The sequence below is a fragment of the Melanerpes formicivorus genome, unplaced genomic scaffold (genome assembly GCF_026170545.1).
Source record: "Melanerpes formicivorus ecotype bairdi unplaced genomic scaffold, bMelFor1.0.p_v2 SCAF_34, whole genome shotgun sequence".
Classification (NCBI taxonomy): domain Eukaryota; kingdom Metazoa; phylum Chordata; class Aves; order Piciformes; family Picidae; genus Melanerpes; species Melanerpes formicivorus.
In genome coordinates, this window is record NW_027142386.1 from 4,747,488 (window position 1) to 4,765,742 (window position 18,255).

The 18,255-nt window shown below is 53.3% G+C and overlaps 1 protein-coding gene across 1 annotated transcript in view; it reads right to left on the bottom strand.

Moving 5' to 3' along the window:
- Positions 1–14,087: 14,087 nt before the first annotated feature.
- ADAM28 (ADAM metallopeptidase domain 28) overlaps positions 14,088–18,255 on the bottom strand; it is a 36,601-nt gene continuing 32,433 nt past the window's right edge. The window contains exons 21-24 of the mRNA XM_068156559.1: positions 17,975–18,040; positions 16,943–17,020; positions 15,738–15,806; positions 14,088–15,107 (exon numbers count right to left, since the gene is read on the bottom strand). Of these exons, the coding sequence (XP_068012660.1) occupies positions 15,075–15,107; positions 15,738–15,806; positions 16,943–17,020; positions 17,975–18,040 (246 nt within the window). The 3' untranslated portion in view covers positions 14,088–15,074. The remainder of the gene's footprint in view (positions 15,108–15,737; positions 15,807–16,942; positions 17,021–17,974; positions 18,041–18,255) is intronic.

Consider the following 18,255-nt stretch of genomic DNA (forward strand, 5'->3'; position numbering starts at 1 on the left):
TTTCTCCCCCACCTGCTAAGCTGTAATAGAGATTCAGTGCCTGTCCTTGCAGATCACATTCTGCAGTCTGGGCCTGGTGGACTTCCTTTTCTTTCCTGTTTTTTTTTTGACATGGAGACCACTGGAGACAGATTTGATCAAAGCCAAGCCACAGCTAATGATGTTTAATGAAAATGAAAGCTTTGGGGGGGCTGCTGTCCTGCCCATTAACTTAAGTGTGATTGTATTTATTGTCTGTCAGGCAAGCTCCACACAAGCTCAGGCAGCAAATGAAATTTTAGGGGGACAGTGAAAAGAGAGAACAGGATGAATGAATGCTCTGCCTGGGAGACAGAGAGGCTTTGGCAAGGTCGTGGTAAATCTATGGAGGCATCACCACTGCCCTCAGCGGGGTTCAAAGTGGGCTGCAGATATTCACAGAGCCCTGGAATGGTTTGGGTTGGGAGGGACCTTCGAGATCATCCAGCACCAACCCCCTGCCATGGGCAGGGACACCTCCCACCAGCCCAGCTTGCTTGAGGCTTCATGCAACCTGGCCTTGAGCACCCAAAGGACCTTTAATATTGCAAGCTGCTTGGGCATTCATCACTGAAAGGTGTTCTAATTAATGGCTTTTCAGAAGATGAAATGGAAATAAGAGTTGAAAGTCAGACCACAGAGTAAATACAAACACAGCCCAGCAGGGCTCAGAGCTCTGGCTGGGCACAGGCACTTCACTCTAATTGCAGCTACTCATAGAAGGGGTTGAGTCAGAAGGGAGCTTCAAGATCATCCAGTTCCAACACCCTGCCATGGGCAGGGACACCTCCCACCAGCCCAGCTTGCTCAAGTCTTCATCCAGCCTGGCCTGGAACACCTCCAGGGAGGCATCCATGACCTCCCTGAGCAGCCTGTGCCAGTGCCTCCCCAGCCTCACTGTAAGTATTGCCAGGGAAGAAAGAAGAGCAGCTCTGGCAGTGTCCCTGCTTGTGGCTGAAGCCCTGTGTTTGGTGGGGAACAAGATCCTGATGTTCTTTGCCTCTTTCTGGTAGCTCTTTTTGGTTACACTGGAGTTCAGCTTCTCACTTTGCTTTCTTGGCTGTGATGAAGACCTTGGGCTTGGCAGGAGACAGTCAGAGCTCCTTTGTAAGACAAGACAACGAAAAACAAGACAGGGAATAGGATGGGATGGGATGGGATGGGATAGGATAGGGTAGGATAGGATGGGATGGGATAGGATAGGATAGGGTGGGATAGGATGGGATAGGGTAGGATAGGATAGGATAGGATAGGATAGGATAGGATAGGATAGGATAGGGTAGGGTAAACCAGGTTTGGAAGAGACCTTCAAGATCATCGCGTCCAACCCATCAACCAATCCAACACCACCTAAACAACTAACCCATGGCACCAAGCAGCCCATCAAGTCTCCTCCTGAACACCTCCAGTGATGGTGACTCCACCACCTCCCCAGGCAGCACATTCCAATGGGCAATCACTCTCTCTGTGTAGAACTTCTTCCTAACATCCAACCTAAACCTCCCCTGGCACAGCCTTAGACTGTGTCCTCTTGTTCTGGTGCTGGCTGCCTGGGAGAAGAGACCAACCTCTGCCTGTCTAGAACCTCCCTTCAGGTAGTTGTAGAGAGCAAGAAGGTCACCCCTGAGCCTCCTCCTCTCCAGGCTGAGCAACATCATGCAAAGGTGGTGAGGCAGTGGAACAGGTTGCTGAGAGAAGTTGTGAAGGTTCCAGTGGCAGTGTTGGTTGGATGGGGCCTGGAGCAACCTGGTCTGGTAGATGTCCTTGCCCGTGGCAGGGGGTTGGAACTGGATGATCTTTAAGATCTCTTTCAACTCAAGCCATTCCATGAATCTTTCACAATGGTTTTTGGCTGCTGAGGGTGGTGCCTCCCTTTCTGAGAGCCCTGCTGAAGCTTTGTCATTATTTCACTTATCCTCTTGCTCAGTGCTTTAAGGTCCCTTTCAACCTAAACCATTCTGCCATTCTCTGCTCCAAAACTAGGTGGATTTGTAAAGCAAACCCTGGCTGGATAGGGCCAGGATCTGCCCTTAGTGCCAGCCACAGCTCCCTGGAAAAAGAGCAGCATTAGCATTGCCAGCTGGGCTGCCTCCTCTGAGCTTCACAGTGCCAGGACCCACTGCACCACCCACACTTCTCAGCAGGGCTGAGCACCACCAGCTCTCACTTGACAGAGTCAGGGTGGTCCAACTGCCCACTTCTGACAAAGCCTCCCACTAGCTGCTTCCTCCTGCAGCTCTGGAGACGTGATCTGCATAAACAGAGTTTGCTAAACACATCCACAGCACAGAATCACAGAACTGGCAGGGCTGGAAGGGACCTCAAGGATCAGCCAGTCCCAACCCCCTGCCATGGCCAGGGACACCTCACACCACAGCAGGCTGCTCACAGCCACATTCAGCCTGGCTGCAAACACCTCCAGGGATGAGGCTTCCACCACCTCCCTGGGCAACCTGTGCCAGGCTCTCACCACCCTCATGGGGAAGAACTTCTTCCTCACATCTAATCTAAATTTCCCCTCTAGCTTGGATCCATTCTTCCCCAGTCCTGTCACTACCCAACACCCTAAAAAGTCCCTCCCCCACTTTCTTGGAGCCCCCTGCAGATACTGGAAGGCCACAATGAGGTCTCCTGGAAGCCTTCTCCTCTCCAGGCTGCACAACCCCAACTCCCTCAGTCTCTCCTCACAGCAGAGCAGCTCCAGCCCTCTGCTCCTCCTCATGGCCCTTCTCTGGACACCTTCCAGCACCTCCAGATCCTTCCTGGAACAGAGGCTCCAGAGCTGGTCATAACTGAATGAATGATGCTGGGCAACCCTGAGCCAGATTCCTCTACCCAGTTCCACATCCTGACTTTTCCTGCCACATGTGATGCAGTAGCTCAGCAGGCCACATACCATTCCTTGGGTTTTTTTTCACTCATAGTAACATTCACTAACAGGTTTCTTTCTGGTGCAGAGAGGCAACTGCTAGCCCATGAATTTTTTAAGCTAATATTGAATCTTCTACCCTACTCCTCCGTGCCAAGAAAGCAAAGTGAGGAGTTGAGCTCCACAGTATCCCCCAAAAGAGCTACCAGAAAGAGGCAAAGAACGTGAGGGGAAACATCAGCATCTTGTTCCCCACCAAACACAGGCCTTCAGCCACAAGCAGGGACACTGCCAGAGCTACTCTCCTTTCTTCCCTGGCAATACTTACAGTGAGGCTGGGGAGACACTGGCACAGGCTGCCCAGGGAGGTCATGCATAGAGTATCACAGTATCACCAAGGCTGGAAGAGACCTCAAAGATCATCAAGTCCAACCTGTCACCACAGACCTCAGGACTAGACCATGGCACCAAGTGCCACATCCAATCCCCTCTTGAACACCTCCAGGGATGGGGACTCCACCACCTCCCTGGGCAGCACATCCCAATGACCAATGATTCTCTCAGTGAAAATCTTTTTCCTCACCTCGAGCCTAAATTTCCCCTGGTGCAGCTTGAGACTGTGTCCTCTTGTTCTGGTGCTGGTTGCTAGAGAGAAGAGACCAACCCCTTCCTGCCTACAACCACCCTTCAGGCAGTTATAGAGAGAAATGAGGTCACCTCTGAGCCTCCTCTTCTCCAAGCTAAGCAACCCCAGCTCCCTCAGCCTCTCCTCACAGGGCTGTGCTCAAGGCTTCTCACCAGCCTTGTTGCCCTTCTCTGGACACCTCCCTGGAGGTGTTCAAGGCCAGGCTGGATGAGGTCCTGAACAACCTGGGCTGGTGGGAGGTGTCCCTGCCTATGGCAGGGGGCTGGAACTGGATGATCCTCAAGGTCCCTTCCAACCCAACCCAGCATTTTGTGACTCTCTGAATCTCTGCAACCTGCTTGGATCCCTGCTGAAGGCAGTGGTGGTGCTCAGATGATGCACACAGAGAACTGCTGCTGCTTTTTTTCCCCCCTGCCTCCCCTTTGCACTGGGCATAATTTGGCAGATATTTCACCAGCCCCTTCTAAATAAGGCATGAGAGGGCAGTGTCCTGATTGCAGCCTTCCTAATGATGGCAGTGATTGAGGGAATGACTCCAGCCCCGTGGCAGGATGGCTTTCAAGGCAAGGAGAAGGTGCCAGGGGTAAGGGAAAGGTGTGAGGTGAGGGATGAAATCATGCCAGGGAAACACAACCCAGGATGTTGCTAGGAGTTGGAGCTCCTGCTGGTTTCTGACCTTTTGTGTTTCCACTTCTGGCTAAATTGAGAGAGTTTTGGGTCAGGTTTTATCAGTGAGAAGGGGAAGTCTGTCTGCTGGTTTATCAGGTCTAGACAGCTGCTGAGAGATAGTGAGAAATGCACAGTTAGATCCCCCTCCCCTTCCCCTCTTCTGGAGGCTTGCTGCTCAGATCCACACTTAGGAAGGAGCCTGCTCTTGGCACATGGGCTGCTGAGCCAGGCCAGGAGGTGGCCAAGGAACTCCAGTGACAACCTGGAATAGTCCTGGTGTGGAAGCAGCTGCTGAACCTCCCAGACCAACTGCTGAACACCCCAAAAGCTGGGATCCACCACTCCTCCTTCCCAGGTCACTTTACCTCCCCTGGCTGTTGGGCAGGGCTGGAGCAGCTCCGTGGGCTATCTGAGGTTGCCTGTCCTCAGCTGTGGATCTATTCCTGCCTGCACTCTGCAGTGGGTCATTAATATTTCAGGTTGATTTTCCCCTCAGCTCCATGCCTGCAGCACGCAGCTGATTCCAGCATGAAAAATTCACACCCAACTGCAGCTACTCTGGGGTCTGGTGATTGCTGAATGAGTCAGGCCCAGGGTCCCACCACGCTCCCTCCCTCTCCTTCTCCTTCTCCTTCTCCTTCTCCTTCTCCTTCTCCTTCTCCTTCTCCTTCTCCTTCTCCTTCTCCTTCTCCTTCTCCTTCTCCTTCTCCTTCTCCTTCTCCTTCTCCTTCTCCTTCTCCTTCTCCTTCTCCTTCTCCTTCTCCTTCTCCTTCTCCTTCTCCTTCTCCTTCTCCTTCTCCTTCTCCTTCTCCTTCTCCTTCTCCTTCTCCTTCTCCTTCTCCCTCTCCCTCTCCCTCTCCCTCTCCCTCTCCCTCTCCTTCTCCCTCCCTTGTTTTTGGGTGCTGAGCTGCTGTACTTGGACCTGTGCAAAGTTCTTTCTTCTCCTTTCCAAGGACTGTTATCTCCTGCAGCTCTCCAGGCTTGGGGCAGAAGAGAAAGATGTAGGGGTGTTGGTCAGCAACTGGGTGAAGATGATCCAACACATGCCCAGGTGGGCAAGAAGGCCACCAGCAGCCTGGCCTGGAGCAGCAATAGTGTGGCCAGGAGGAGCAGGGCAGGGATTGTCCCCCTGGATTCAGCACTAGGGAAGCCACAGCTTTGGTGCTGGGTTCAGTTTTGGGCTCCTCACTGCAAAAAGGACATTGATCAGGGCCAGAGGAGGGCAACAAAGCTGGGGAAGGGTCTGGAGAACAGGGCTGGGGAGGAGCAGCTGAGGGAGCTGGGAGGTGTTGAGCCTGGAAAGAAGGAGGCTGAGGGGAGACCTTCTGACTCTCTACAGCTCCCTGAAAGGAGGCTGGAGCCAGGTAGGGTAGGGCCCTTCTCCCAGGGACCAAGCAATAGATTGAAAGGTCTCAGTTTGCACCAAGGGAGATTTAGGTTGGATATTAGAAGCAACTTCTTCACTGAAAGGGTTCTGCCTGACACAAGGAGGTGGTTGAATGCCCATCCCTGGAGGTGTTGCAGAGTTGTGGAGCTGTGGTGCTGAGGGTCATGGTTCAGCCCCAGCTGAGTTAGAGAATGGTTGGGCTGGATGATGTCAAATGATTGATTTTCCAATCAAAATGATTCCATGATTCTATCCTACAAACAAAGGTCAGTCCCAGCAGAGTGAACCCTCACTAGGTTAGGTGTTGAGAGAGGTTTAACACAGGTTTTGATGTCATTACTGTGAGACATTTGTGCTGTTAATAGCCCAGGAAAGGCCAACACAGGCCCCTTGGTGTGGGCTGCAATAAATGCACCAAGAAAAAGACAGCAGGCATCCAGAAAGGTGCAGCCAGCAGGGAGGTTTGGTAACTGTCACAACAGGCTCAAGCCAGACTTGAATGTGTCCAGAGAAGGGCAACGAGGCTGGGGAGGGGTCTGGAGCACAGCCCTGTGAGGAGAGGCTGAGGGAGCTGGGGTTGCTTAGCCTGGGGAAGAGGAGGCTCAGGGGAGACCTTCTTGCTCTCTCCAACTCCCTGAAGGGAGGTTGTAGCCAGGTGGGGGTTGGTCTCTTCTCCCAGGCAGCCAGCACCAGAACAAGAGGACACAGTCTCAAGCTGTGCCAGGGGAGGTTTAGGCTGGAGGTGAGGAGAAAGTTCTTCCCAGAAAGAGGAGTTTGCCACTGGGGTGTGCTGCCCAGGGAGGTGGTGGAGTCCCCAGCCTGGGAGGTGTTCAAGAAAAGCTTGGATGTGGCCCTTGGAGCCATGGTTTAGTTATCAGGAGGTGTTACAGGATAGGTGGTAGGTTGGTCTTGATGATCTCTGAGGTCTTTTCCAACCTGGGTGATTCTATGATTCAACTATGGGCTTGAGCACCTCCCTGGGAGGCAAGTGAGGACACCTGAGTCCTGAGTGCTGAGGCAGATGGGGAGAGGGTAGAGGAGCTGAAGTCCTTGTTTTGAGCATGCAAAGCTGAAGCATGAGGAACTTAAGCTGGGATTGAGTTTCCAGGTGGGTGAGCTTAAGGTTCTTGGCAGGGTTGGGGGGGTGGAAGATGCTAAGCTCTTCTGAAAAGCCAGCCCTGGGTGGCAGCTGCTAAGTGCCAAGGAATCTGAGCACTGGCACGAGAGGCAGTCCTGTGGCACCATCTTGGGAATCCAAGGAGGTCTGTGGTGGCCTTGAAAGCTGGCTCAGAGCTGCAGGAGCAGTGTCAGCAAGTCAGTGGGGCCTCTCCTGCTGGTCTCAGGCGTGTGTCTGGAGGGAAGGTGTCGTGAGCAGAGAATGGAGAGTCTGACCTGAGTCAGAGGTGACCCAAGTGCCACACAGTCCCACCCCAGGCCATCAGGAGATGGTCAGAGGTGACAAGGGTGCAAAGAGCAGAGAGCAAAGTTTGTAGGTGTTGAGTTGCTGTCTCTGAAGGGAGGGACTCACAGTATCACAGAATCACCAAGGCTGGAAGAGACCTCAAAGATCATCGAGTCCAACCTGGCACCACAGACCTCATGACTAGGCCATGGCACCAAGTGCCACATCCAATCCCCTCTTGAACACCTCCAGGGATGGGGACTCCACCACCTCCCTGGGCAGCACATTCCAATGGTTAACAACTCTGTCAGTGAAAAACTTTCTCCTCACCTCCAGCCTAAACCCCCACTGGCACAGCTTGAGACTGTGTCCTCTTGTTCTGGTGCTGGTTGCTAGAGAGAAGAGACCAACCCCTTCTGCCTCAGTTCCTTGGCTGGCAGGCTGTACTCTCAGTGTCCATCCTCTGCTGTCTTTAAGTCATCTCCTGTCCTGAAGCCTCAGCACAGGATGGGGCTGGGGTGGCAGGGAGTATTGGGTGACAGGGGTCTTTGGGTGCAGGGATTTTGGGGTGTAAGGGAGTTTTGGGTGTCAGGGATTTGGGGTGTCAGGGATTTGGGATGTCAGGGATTTGGGGTGACAGGGATGTTTTTGGCCAAGCTCATTTCTGGAAGGTATTTAGCAATTCACTGCAGCACTCTTGATGAGAAGCACCCACTGATGGGATTCAGGGACATGTCTCTCAGTGATAGCTGGGGAAAGGAACATGGAAAATACATTACTGCAGTGCACTTGAGGACAGGGGAATAGAGGATGCATGGCAGAGAGCAGCTCATTTTTCTCTTCTTGCATGGGCAGATGTAAAAGAGAGACCTTTTGTGTATCTGAGCACACAATAAGTGTGCCTGAGCTCTGTCCTCACCTGCCTTGAGGTGTGCTAAAAAGGTTCTTCAGGCTTTGATCATGAAGATGATGAAAGGGCTGAAGCACCTCCCCTATGGGGACAGGCTGGGAGAGTTGGGGCTGTTCAGCCTGGAGAAGAGAAGGCTCCAGGGAGACCTTAGAGCAGCCTTCCAGTACCTGAAGGGAGCTCCAGGAGAGCTGAGGAGAGACTTTGGACATAGGCTGGGGGTGACAGGGTGAGGGGGGAAGGGTGTCAGACTGGATTGAGGTTGGACATTAGGGAGAAAATCTTCCCCCTGAGGGTGGTGATGCTCTGGAACAGGCTGCCCAGAGAAGCTGTGCAGGCTCCAAGCCTGGAGGTGCTCAAGGCCAGGCTGGATGAGGTCTTGAGCAAGCTGGGCTGGTGGGAGGTGTCCCTGCCCATGATGGGGAGGTTGGGGTAGATGAGCTCTGAGATCCATTCCAGCCTGAGCCATTCCATGGTGCTATGATTTTGAAGGTCTTTCCCATCCAAAACAATTCCTGTGACGCTCTGAAGTCACAGCAAAGCAAGGTAGGAGGAAGGGTTTGTGAAGATGATGGCATCATTGCTGTTCTGGGGAGCAGCAGCTCGGTCTGATAGCCCAACCTGGGCTGCTGGGAGGTGTCCCTGCCCATGGCAGGGGATTGGAACTGGAGGAGCTTGAAGGTCCCTTCCAACCCAACCCATTCTGTGGATCTTCCACAGTGGTTTTTGGGTGCTGAAGGGTGGAGCCTCCATTCCTGAAGGCCCTGATGCTGTGGCATTATTCCATCTATCCTGTTGCTTGGTGCTCTGCACCCACATTGATTTTGTCAGGCGTGGGACCAAGTTTTCCCTCTAGCCCTGGGTGCAGAGGCTCAGAGCAGGCCCATGGAGGCTGCTTCCCTGCTTCAACAGCTCCTGCAGCCATCTGACAACGTTTCAGCCTCTGATTTTTTTGCCCCTAGACCTCCTAAAGGCCAGGCCCACGCATTAAGTGGAATCAGTTATGGATCTAATGTCAGGAGCAGCCTGTCAATATCTGTGCCACCTTTCTGAAGACTATTTGAAAGTGATCTGAGGGCCAGGGCACCACAACAGCCACCCCTGCTCCTTCCTTAGGGGTTTCCATTGCCACAGCCCCAGAGGAAGGTTGGAAGCAGTGCCCTACTCAGGACATTATCAATAAGCTGCTGCTGGAAACCTGGAGTCTCTCAGTCACTGATAAGCCACACAAAACAGTTAGTGGCTGAGGGCCACATTTATTGATGTTGCCAGTCAGTGGCAGAGGCCCTGGCTCTAAGAGCCCTTTGTTTGGTAGCACTGGAGAGCCATTGGGTCCAGCTGGACCTGGATTCTCAGGCTCTGTCAGCTAGGAGAGCTTAGAATCACAGAATCATTAAGGCTGGAAAAGACCTCCAAGATCATCTTCATCTTCAACCTCACCTCAGTCTCATAGTATCACAGTATCATTCAGGGTTGGAAGGGACCACAAGGATCAGCTAGTTCCAACCCCCCTGCCATGGGCAGGGACACCCCACACTAGATCAGCCTGGCCAGAGCCTCATCCAGCCTGGGCTTAAACACCTCCAGGGACAGGGCCCCAACCACCCCCCTGCACAACCCATTCCAGGGCTTCACCACTCTCATGGTGAAGAACTTCCTCCTCACTTCCAGCCTGAATCTCCCCACCTCCAGCTTCATTCCATTCCCCCTAGTCCTATCACTGCCTGAGATCCTGAGCAGTCCCTCCCCAGCCTTCTTGTAGCCCCCTTCAGATCCTGGAAGGCCACAATGAGGTCACCTTGGAGCCTTCTCTTCTCCAGACTGAACAGCCCCAACTCCTTCAGTCTGTCCTATCTTCAACCCAACACTAAACCACATCCCCAAGTGCCACATCTCCATGCTTTTGGAAGCCCTCCAGGGATGGTGACTCCACCACTTCCATACCTTCAATATTCCCCACAGCTCCTCACTGCTTTGCACATCAGGGCACTCAGCCTGCAGCCTTTTAGCCACTTCTTTATTAGGGTGGCAATGATTTATGCAGCGCTATGGAAGACCTCCTGGTTCAAGGAAGCAAAAGGGGGGAAGGGAATGCTTCACTTCATGTTAGAAGTGACATTTATTATTCATTCTGCTAAGGGCTGGTAGGAAAAACGTTTGGCACTCTGGTCAGTAAAACCTGAATCAATTAGGGGCTGCCTCTTGCTGCCTGGAGCTTAAAGCATCTCCTGGCTGTGGTGTCATGTTTGAAGGCTTGGGTTGAGCCTATTTATTAGTTGTCTGGTGCCTGTGTGTCTGACAAGCTGGAAGGGCTCCAGTCTCCCCCACTCTTCCTGCTGGCTGCTGGCGTCCTTGTTAATGTCTCCTGAATCCATAGCCCAAGGTCAGGGGAGGCAGAGAATTCCGAATCGATTGGGCTGAGGCGATAGCACTCACCCGGGAGCCAGCAAGAGGAGCTTCTCCTCCATGCCCCATTGCCCTCTAATGGCTGGAGCTGAATTTGCACAGCTCACAAGGCCAGCCAGGAGCCGCTGAGGACATCTGTCTGTTGGGATGGGTGTGTGGCCCCGTTCCCCCGTCCCCCCACATCTGGTCCCAATGAGGTTTGGTTTAGGAGCAAAAGGTTTGCTCTCTCTCTCTCTCGGTAGCAGCATCGCTCAGGCAGAGGAAGGACAAGGACAAAAAAGAGTGGGGACTTCAGAGACTGAATAGGAACAGGATAAAAAGGGGCACTTTTGGTGTCTCAGGGAGTAAAAGGAGGTGGGGAGCAGAGTGATTGCTCCTACTGAAAGAGCCAAGCCAAACCCAGGGGTAAACTGCTCTGCTTTGGGGCTGGGGGCAAGGCAAGGATCCTGTGTGGCAAATGCAGGATCAAGCCAGTGCCACCTTGCTGGTGGTGACTGCACTGTGCCAAAACCTCCTTCTGTGTCCTCCTGCCTAACGTCAGCAGATGAGCTTGGGCTGTGTTCCCCCCTGAGCAGGGGACACCGAGCTGGGAACGAGGGGAGAGCTGGACCAGAATGGTGTAAGGTGGTGAAAGGTGTGAGGCTCCAGAGGGGTCTGAGGCTCTCCTGCTCCTCCAGGTAGTGCAGGTTGCTGGCAATAGGAGGGGTGAAGATGTCTTCAGCGCTCCTGGGCTCAAGCTGCTCCTGCAGTAGAAGCCTTTGGACAGTAGATGTCACATTTGCATCATGCACCAGGAGATGGCCCCTGTCAGGAAGCCTTGGTGGAGGACACAACTTGTGCCCCATCGCAGGGCTGTACCCTCCCAGAGGGAGGCTGGCCCGAGAAAAGCTGAGCATCACAACCTGCTGTGGGTCTGGGATCTTAGGGACTGGTCTTAGGTTTCACAGAATGTGAGAAATCATTTTCCAAGGATATTATAGACTGGTGGAATGCACTGGGTTGGAAGGGACCTCTGAAGATCATCCAGTCCAGCCCCCTGCTAGAGCAGGGTCACCCAGAGTGAACCACACAGAACCACAAGGTCCAGGAGGGCTTTGAACTGTAGAATCATAGAGTGGCTGAGGTTGGAAGGGACCTCAGAGATCATCTACTCCAACCTCCCAGCCATGGGCAGGGACAACTCTCAACTGCACTCAGCTGCTCAAGGCCTCATCCAGCCTGGCCTTCAACACCCCCAGGCAGGAGGCAGCCACAGCCTCCCTGGGCAGCCTGGGCCAGACTCTCACCACCCTCACAATGAAGAACTTCTTCCTCAGCTCCACTCTAACCCTGCTCTGCCTCAGCTTCAAACCATTCCCCCTTGGCCTGGCTCCAGACCCCCTCAGCAAAAGTCTCTCTGCAGCCTTCCTGCAGGATCCCTTCAGGTCCTGGCAGCAGCACTGAGGTCCCCCTGGGGTCGTCTCTGCAGGCTGCACAGCCCCAGCTCCCTCAGCCTGCCCTCACAGCAGACCTACTCCAGCCCTTGGCTCATCTTTGTGGCCTCCTCTGGCCTCACCCAACAGGGAGGTTGGACTAGATGACCTCTAGAGCTCCCTGCCTACCCAGTGCCTTCCACCATTCTCCAACATCCTTGGAAATTTCATTCTCACAAAGTCAAATGGTTGGAAACTACAAAGATTGTTTTAGGTGGCAGAAAAATTGTGCTGTGTTACCTTCTCAGCCCTTATCCCACCTTTAATTCAGCTTTGCAGGCTAAGTTGGCAGGCTTTGGCTGGAGCTGGGATTGATCTTAGAATCATAGAATCAGTCAGGGTTGGAAGGAACCACAAGAATCATCTAGTTCCAACCCCCCTGCCATAGGCAGGGACACCCCACACTAGATCAGCCTGGTCACAGCCTCATCCAGCCTGGCCTTAAACACCTCCAGGGATGGGGCCTCAACCACCTCCCTGGACAACCCATTCCAGGGCTTCACCACTCTCATGGGGAAGAACTTCCTCCTCACCTCCAGCCTGATTTCCCCCCCCTCCAGCTTCATTCCATTCCCCCTAGTCCTGTCACTCCCTGAGATCCTGAGCAGTCCCTCCCCAGCCTTCCTGCAGCCTCCTTCAGATACTGGAAGGACACAATAACGTCATCTCAGAGCCTTCTTTTCTCACAGAATCACCAAGGCTGGAAGAGACCTCAAAGATCATCAAGTCCAACCTGGCACCACAGACCTCATGACCAAACCATGGCACCAAGTGCCACATCCAATCCCCTCTTGAACACCTCCAGGGATGGTGACTCCACCACCTCCCTGGGCAACACATTCCCATGGCTAACAACTCTCTCCATGAAGAACTTTCTCCTCACCTCCAGCCTAAACTTCCCCTGGCACAGCTTGAGACTGTGTCCTCTTGTTCTGGAGCAGGTTGTTTGAGTGAAGAGACCAACCCCCTCCTGGCTACAACCTCCCTTCAGGGAGTTGCAGAGAGCAATGAGGTCTCCCCTGAGCCTCCTCTTCTCCAGGCTAAGCAACCCCAGCTCCCTCAGCCTCTCCTCACAGGGCTGTGCTCCAGACCCCTCCCCAGCCTTCTTGACCTTCTCTGGACACCTTCAAGAATCTCAATGTCCTTCCTAAACTGAGGGGCCCAGAACTGGACACAAGACTCGAGGTGTGGCCTTACCAGTGCTGAGCACAGGGCACAATGACTTCCCTGCTCCTGCTGGCCACACTATTCCTAATGCAGGCCAGGATGCCATTGGCCTTCTTGGCACCTGGGCACACTGCTGGCTCATGTTCAGGCAGCTGTCAATCAGCACCCCCAGGTCCCTCTCTGGCAGCTCTCCAGCCATTCTGACCCCAGCCTGTAACACTGCCTGGGGCTGTTGTGACCCAAGTGCAGCACCCTGAAGAGCCCCAACTCTTTCAGCCTGTCCTCACAGGAGAGGTGCTCCAGCCCTCTGCTCATCCTCCTGGCCCTCTCTTCTCTAATCTTTTGGGGTCCCAGGTGGTAGTTTCAGGGATTTGGCAATGCTGCTGCTGTGGCCTCCTGTCTCCTGTGCAAATGCTGCTCTTTGAAAAACCAAACCAAGCCTTGAGAGAATACTTTTAATAAAGAAATCTTTCTATATACATTAATTACAGCTCATACAAAATAAGTCCTGGACCTTTCTGTGGCAGTCAGACACAGACTGAGATCCATTTGTGACTCCCAGAAGCAGTTATCCCAAGAGGAAGACAGTGAGGCTCCTCCAGTCAAACCTAAAACCAAACCCCCACTTTGCTCCTGGAATTTCATCACATCTGTGCTTGCAGAGGATGCTTGGATTGGTAAACTCAAAGCAAGCCCAGCCCAGGACAAGAAACTGCTGTTGTCAGGATTCATTTCTGCAGCAGAGAGGTTGGGTCTGCCAGCTCCTGTCGTTAAGAGCAAGGGACTGGACAGTCGTGTGCTCAGCGCCCACACGTCAGGGATGTATCCAGAGCAGCCATGGCCCAAGGGTTCAGCAGCTCTGCTCTGCTCTGCTTCACAGGCTTGAGGAGAAGGTTTCACAAAATCAAAGAGTGTTAGGGGTTGGAAGGGACCTCTGGAGATCAGCCAGGGCAGGGCACACAGGAACTCATCCAGGTGGGTTTGGAAGCTCTTCAGAGAAATAGAACCCACAACCTCTCTGGGCAGCCCCTATGAAATCTTCACTACTTTGGGTGCAGGGCAATTTTATTCCTCCCCTCCCCTCCTCTCCCCTCCTCTCCCCTCCCATCCTCTCCCCTCCCCTCCTCTCCCCTCCCCTCCCCTCTTCCCTATCCCATCAGGTCTGTGTCCTTCCTGTGTTGAGGGCACCATAGCTGGACTCAGCACTGCAGGTGAGGTCTCCCCAGAGCAGAGGAGAGGGGCAGGATCCCCTCTCTCATCTGCTGGCCACACTGTTTTAGATGCAGCCCAGGCTGCCAGTGGCCATCTGGGCTGCAAGCTCACACTGTTGGCTCATGTCCAGTTTCTCATCCCCCAGAGCTCCAGTTCCACCTTCTCAGCAGGAGAGTCTTCTCCAACAGGTAATCTAAGGATGAATGAAAGAATCCCATCCCAAATGATCAATGCACTTCCAGTGTCCAATCTCGTTCCAAGGCCAGCTCCAAAGGGCAGGAAGGACTTCTCTTTTTCCAGAGCTTGCCACCAGCAGGTGAAGGAGAAGGGCTGAGTGGTGCTGGAGAGAGGGCTGGCAAAGAGCCAGAACTGGAGCAACAAGTTTACTGATTTACATCTCCTAGGAGCCCAAACTTTCCTGAGGATCTCAGCTCTGTCCCCAGCACAGCAGGGCAGTCTCAGGACATCCCAGTGCAGCCACAGCCTGTGGGGGTGGTGGCCTAAGAGTTAGGATGTATCAAGCAGCTTCCATAACTTACTCCCAGTTTACACCTCAGTGCAAGCAGCAATTCTACTTCCTTTCCTTTTGGACAGAAGCTTGAAGTCATCTCCAAAGAGTTCACAGATTCACAGGAGGGGTTGGGTTGGAAGGCACCTTCAAGATCATCCAGTTCCAATGCCCTGCCATGGGCAGGGACACCTCCCACCAGCCCAGGCTGCTCAAGGCCTCATCCAATCTGTTTGAAACCCAACTGTTGTTTTTTTCTCCCCCTTCAAAGCAGCTGCCAGTCAGTTGTAGTTGCTTTGAGGGGAACAGGAAGAGTATCTTGGTTGCCTTTGCCGAAAGTGGAGGAGTCAAGGGACAAACAAATTGCCCCTGCAAATTTCAGGCATCTCCATCTGCCCTGCCTCAGCTCCTTCATACCCTGGGGTTAGCTGGAGGTTTCAAAGCCTACGTGACAAAAGAAGAAGTTAAATCACAATCTGTCTGGTGCACCTTCAAGGGGTTGCATGCCAAAAGAGCTGCTCTCCACATCAGTGAACACCAGGTCAGTGAACACCCTGCAGTGCTGGGTTGAAGGTGGGACTAGAGGCCCTTGAAGGTCCCTTCTACAGGCTCACAGGATGTTAGGGGTTGGAAGGAACCTCTGGAGATCTTGGAGTCTAAGCCTCTGCCAGAGCAGGAGCAGAGAATCCAGCACAGGGCACACAGGAACACAGCCAGACAGGGCTGGAAAGGCTCCACAGAAGGAGGCTTCACAACCTCTCTGGGCAGCCTGCTCCAGGGCTCTGTGACCTTCACAGTGCAGAAGTTCCTCCTCATTTGAGGTGGAACCTCCTGTGCTGTAGTTTCTATCCATTGCCCATTTCCATCCATTGTTCTGTTCCAGGGTGCAGCTGAGCAGAGCCTGTCCCCTCCCTCCTGCCCCCCAGCCCTCAGCTCTTGAGAGACATTGATCAGATCCCTCTCAGCCTTCTCCTCTCCAGACTAACCACCCCCAGGGCTCTCAGCCTCTCCTCACAGGGCAGTGCTCAGACCCTTCAGCACCCAGCCAAAGATATTCTGTGTTCTGTGGTTTACCTTTGGTGGGGGTGGAGGTGGAGGCTTGCCCTTGGGAACTGGGGGAGGAGCAGCTTTGCTCTCTGGTATCTGTAACAGAAAAGCAGTTTCAGTGTCATGAGGCTTTCCCACCTGAGCAGCTGCAGAACCTCTGCAGACCTCAGCTGCTGCAGAACCTCTGCAGACCTCAGCTGCTGCTGCTGTTACCTCCTAGGGGAAAAGGCAAAGGTGAATGAATCTGTCACAGGATCACAGGATGTTAGGTGTTGGAAGGGACCCAAAGAGATCATCGAGTCCAACCCCCCTGCCAGAGCAGAACCATACAATCCAGCTCAGGTCACAGAGAAACATCCAGACAGGCCTTGAAAGGCTCCAGAGAAGGAGACTCCACAACCTCTCTGAGGAGTCTCTTCCAGTGGTCTCTGACCTTTACAGTAAAGAAGTTCCCCCTTGTATTCAGGTGGAACCTCCTGTGCTGCAGCTCACATCCCCCTATTGCAGGGAGCAAGTGAGCAGAGCCTGTCCCCTCCCTCCTCACCCCAGCCCTCAGAGATTTATAAACATTTATTAAATCCCCTCTCAGTCTTCTCTTCTCCAGACTAAAAAGCCCCAGGCCCCTCAGCCTCTCCTCACCAGGCAGTGCTGCAATCCCTTCATCATCCTCATTGCCCTCTGCTGGACCCTCTCCAGCAGGTCCCTGTCCTTCCTGAACTGAGGAGCCCAGAGCTGAATGCAGTACTCAAGATGAGGTCTCCCCAGGGCAGAGAAGCAGAGGGAAGAGAACCTCCCTGGATCTGCTGGACATATTCTTCTTAATACACCCCACTTGTATGTGTCTGGCCACACACAAGAGGACACAACAGCCCAAGGGTATGGGGGCCTGAAGAGCTTCCTCTTTCAGAACACCACTGAGCTCTTCTCAGTGTTTAAATTCATCTGCACTGAGTATCCACACTCAGCTGCTTAGGAAGCCAAAGGTGATTGTGTGCCCGAGGTGGATGTCAAGGAAAGCATAGAATCATAGAGTGGTTTGGGTTGGAAGGGACTTCCAGAGGACATCCAGTCCAACCCCATGCAGTGAGCAGGGACATGCTCCACTATATCAGGTTGCCCAGAGCCCTGTCAAGCCTGACCTTGGATATTTCCAGGGATGGGGCTTCAACTAACTCCCTGGGCAACTTTGTCATTTGCAGCTTGGCTGTGAGAAGTGGCAGGGTGGTACTTACACAAATCTGTACTGTGTGTGAAGAAGTTGTCTTGCTAGAAGGCACAGGAGGTGGAGGACCCTTTGGCCTCATGACAGGCTGTAAAAGAAGAGGACATGAACCATCCTGACCCTAGAGACATGCTGGGATATTCATGCTCCCATGGGAACCTACAGGCCTGTTAGAATCATCCAATGGTTTGGGTGGGAAGGGATCTCTAAAGCTCAGCCAGCCCAACCCCCCTGTAGTCAGCAGGGACACCCCCAGCTAGAGCAGGTTGCTCTGAGTCCCAAACCAGCTGACCTTGAATATTTCCAGGGATGGGGCAGCCCCCACCTCCCTGTGCAACCTGTGCCAGTCTCTCACCACCCTCATGGGGAACAACTTCCTAACATCCAATCTGAAACTCCCCACTTCTAGTTTTATTCCATCCCCCCAAGTCCTATCACTCCCTGACACCCTAAAAAGCCCCTCCCCAGCTTTCTTGTAGCCCCCTTCAGACACTGGAAGGCCACAATTAGGCCTCCTGGGAGCCTTCTCCTCTCCAGACTGAACAACCCCAACTCTCTCAATCTGTTGCTCAAGGTTTCATCCAACCTGGCCTTAAACACCTCCAGGAAGGGGGCAACCACAGCATCCCTGGGCAATCTATTTCAGAGTCTTATCACCCTCATACTGAAGAATGCTTTCCAGTGCTTCACCACCCTCACTGGAAAGAATTTCTTCCTTCTCTCCATCTAGATCTCCCCCTGTTTTACACTGACCCCACCACCCCGTGTGCCATACATAAAATGCATCACTAGGGTTAAAAGGCACATTGGCTTCAGAAGCAGAGATGCTTTCTGCTCTCTGGCCCTGAGAAAACCTGCAGGGCTGTGTCTGGAGTGCAGAGATCTCACAGAATCAACCAGGTTGGAAAAGACCTCAGAGATCCTCAAGTCCCAGCCTTTGGGATCAGGCCATCAGTGCGAGCCTCCACCACGGCATGTGCTGCTCTGTGATGCTGCCCCCAAATCCAGAAGGAAGGCAAAGAAATTCTCTCCAGCTACTCACACTCTGGAGCTGTGGTTTGGCCTCCTGTGGTGGAGGTATGGGCAGGAGAAGTTTCTTATCATGGATCTGAAAAGAGGGAACAGGTGAATTGGATGGAGCCCTTATCTCCTGCCTTATCTCCGCCTGCCCTTTTACTGCAGCGCCTCCAGGACGCAGTGCCACGTGCTTTCTCCACTCCCTCTCCACGCTGAGATTCACAGCACCATTCCCTCAGCCACAGAGAAGTGGTTGGAAACCCTGGTGGCAGGGCAGCACACTTTGCCTGAGCAGCTCTGATGGTT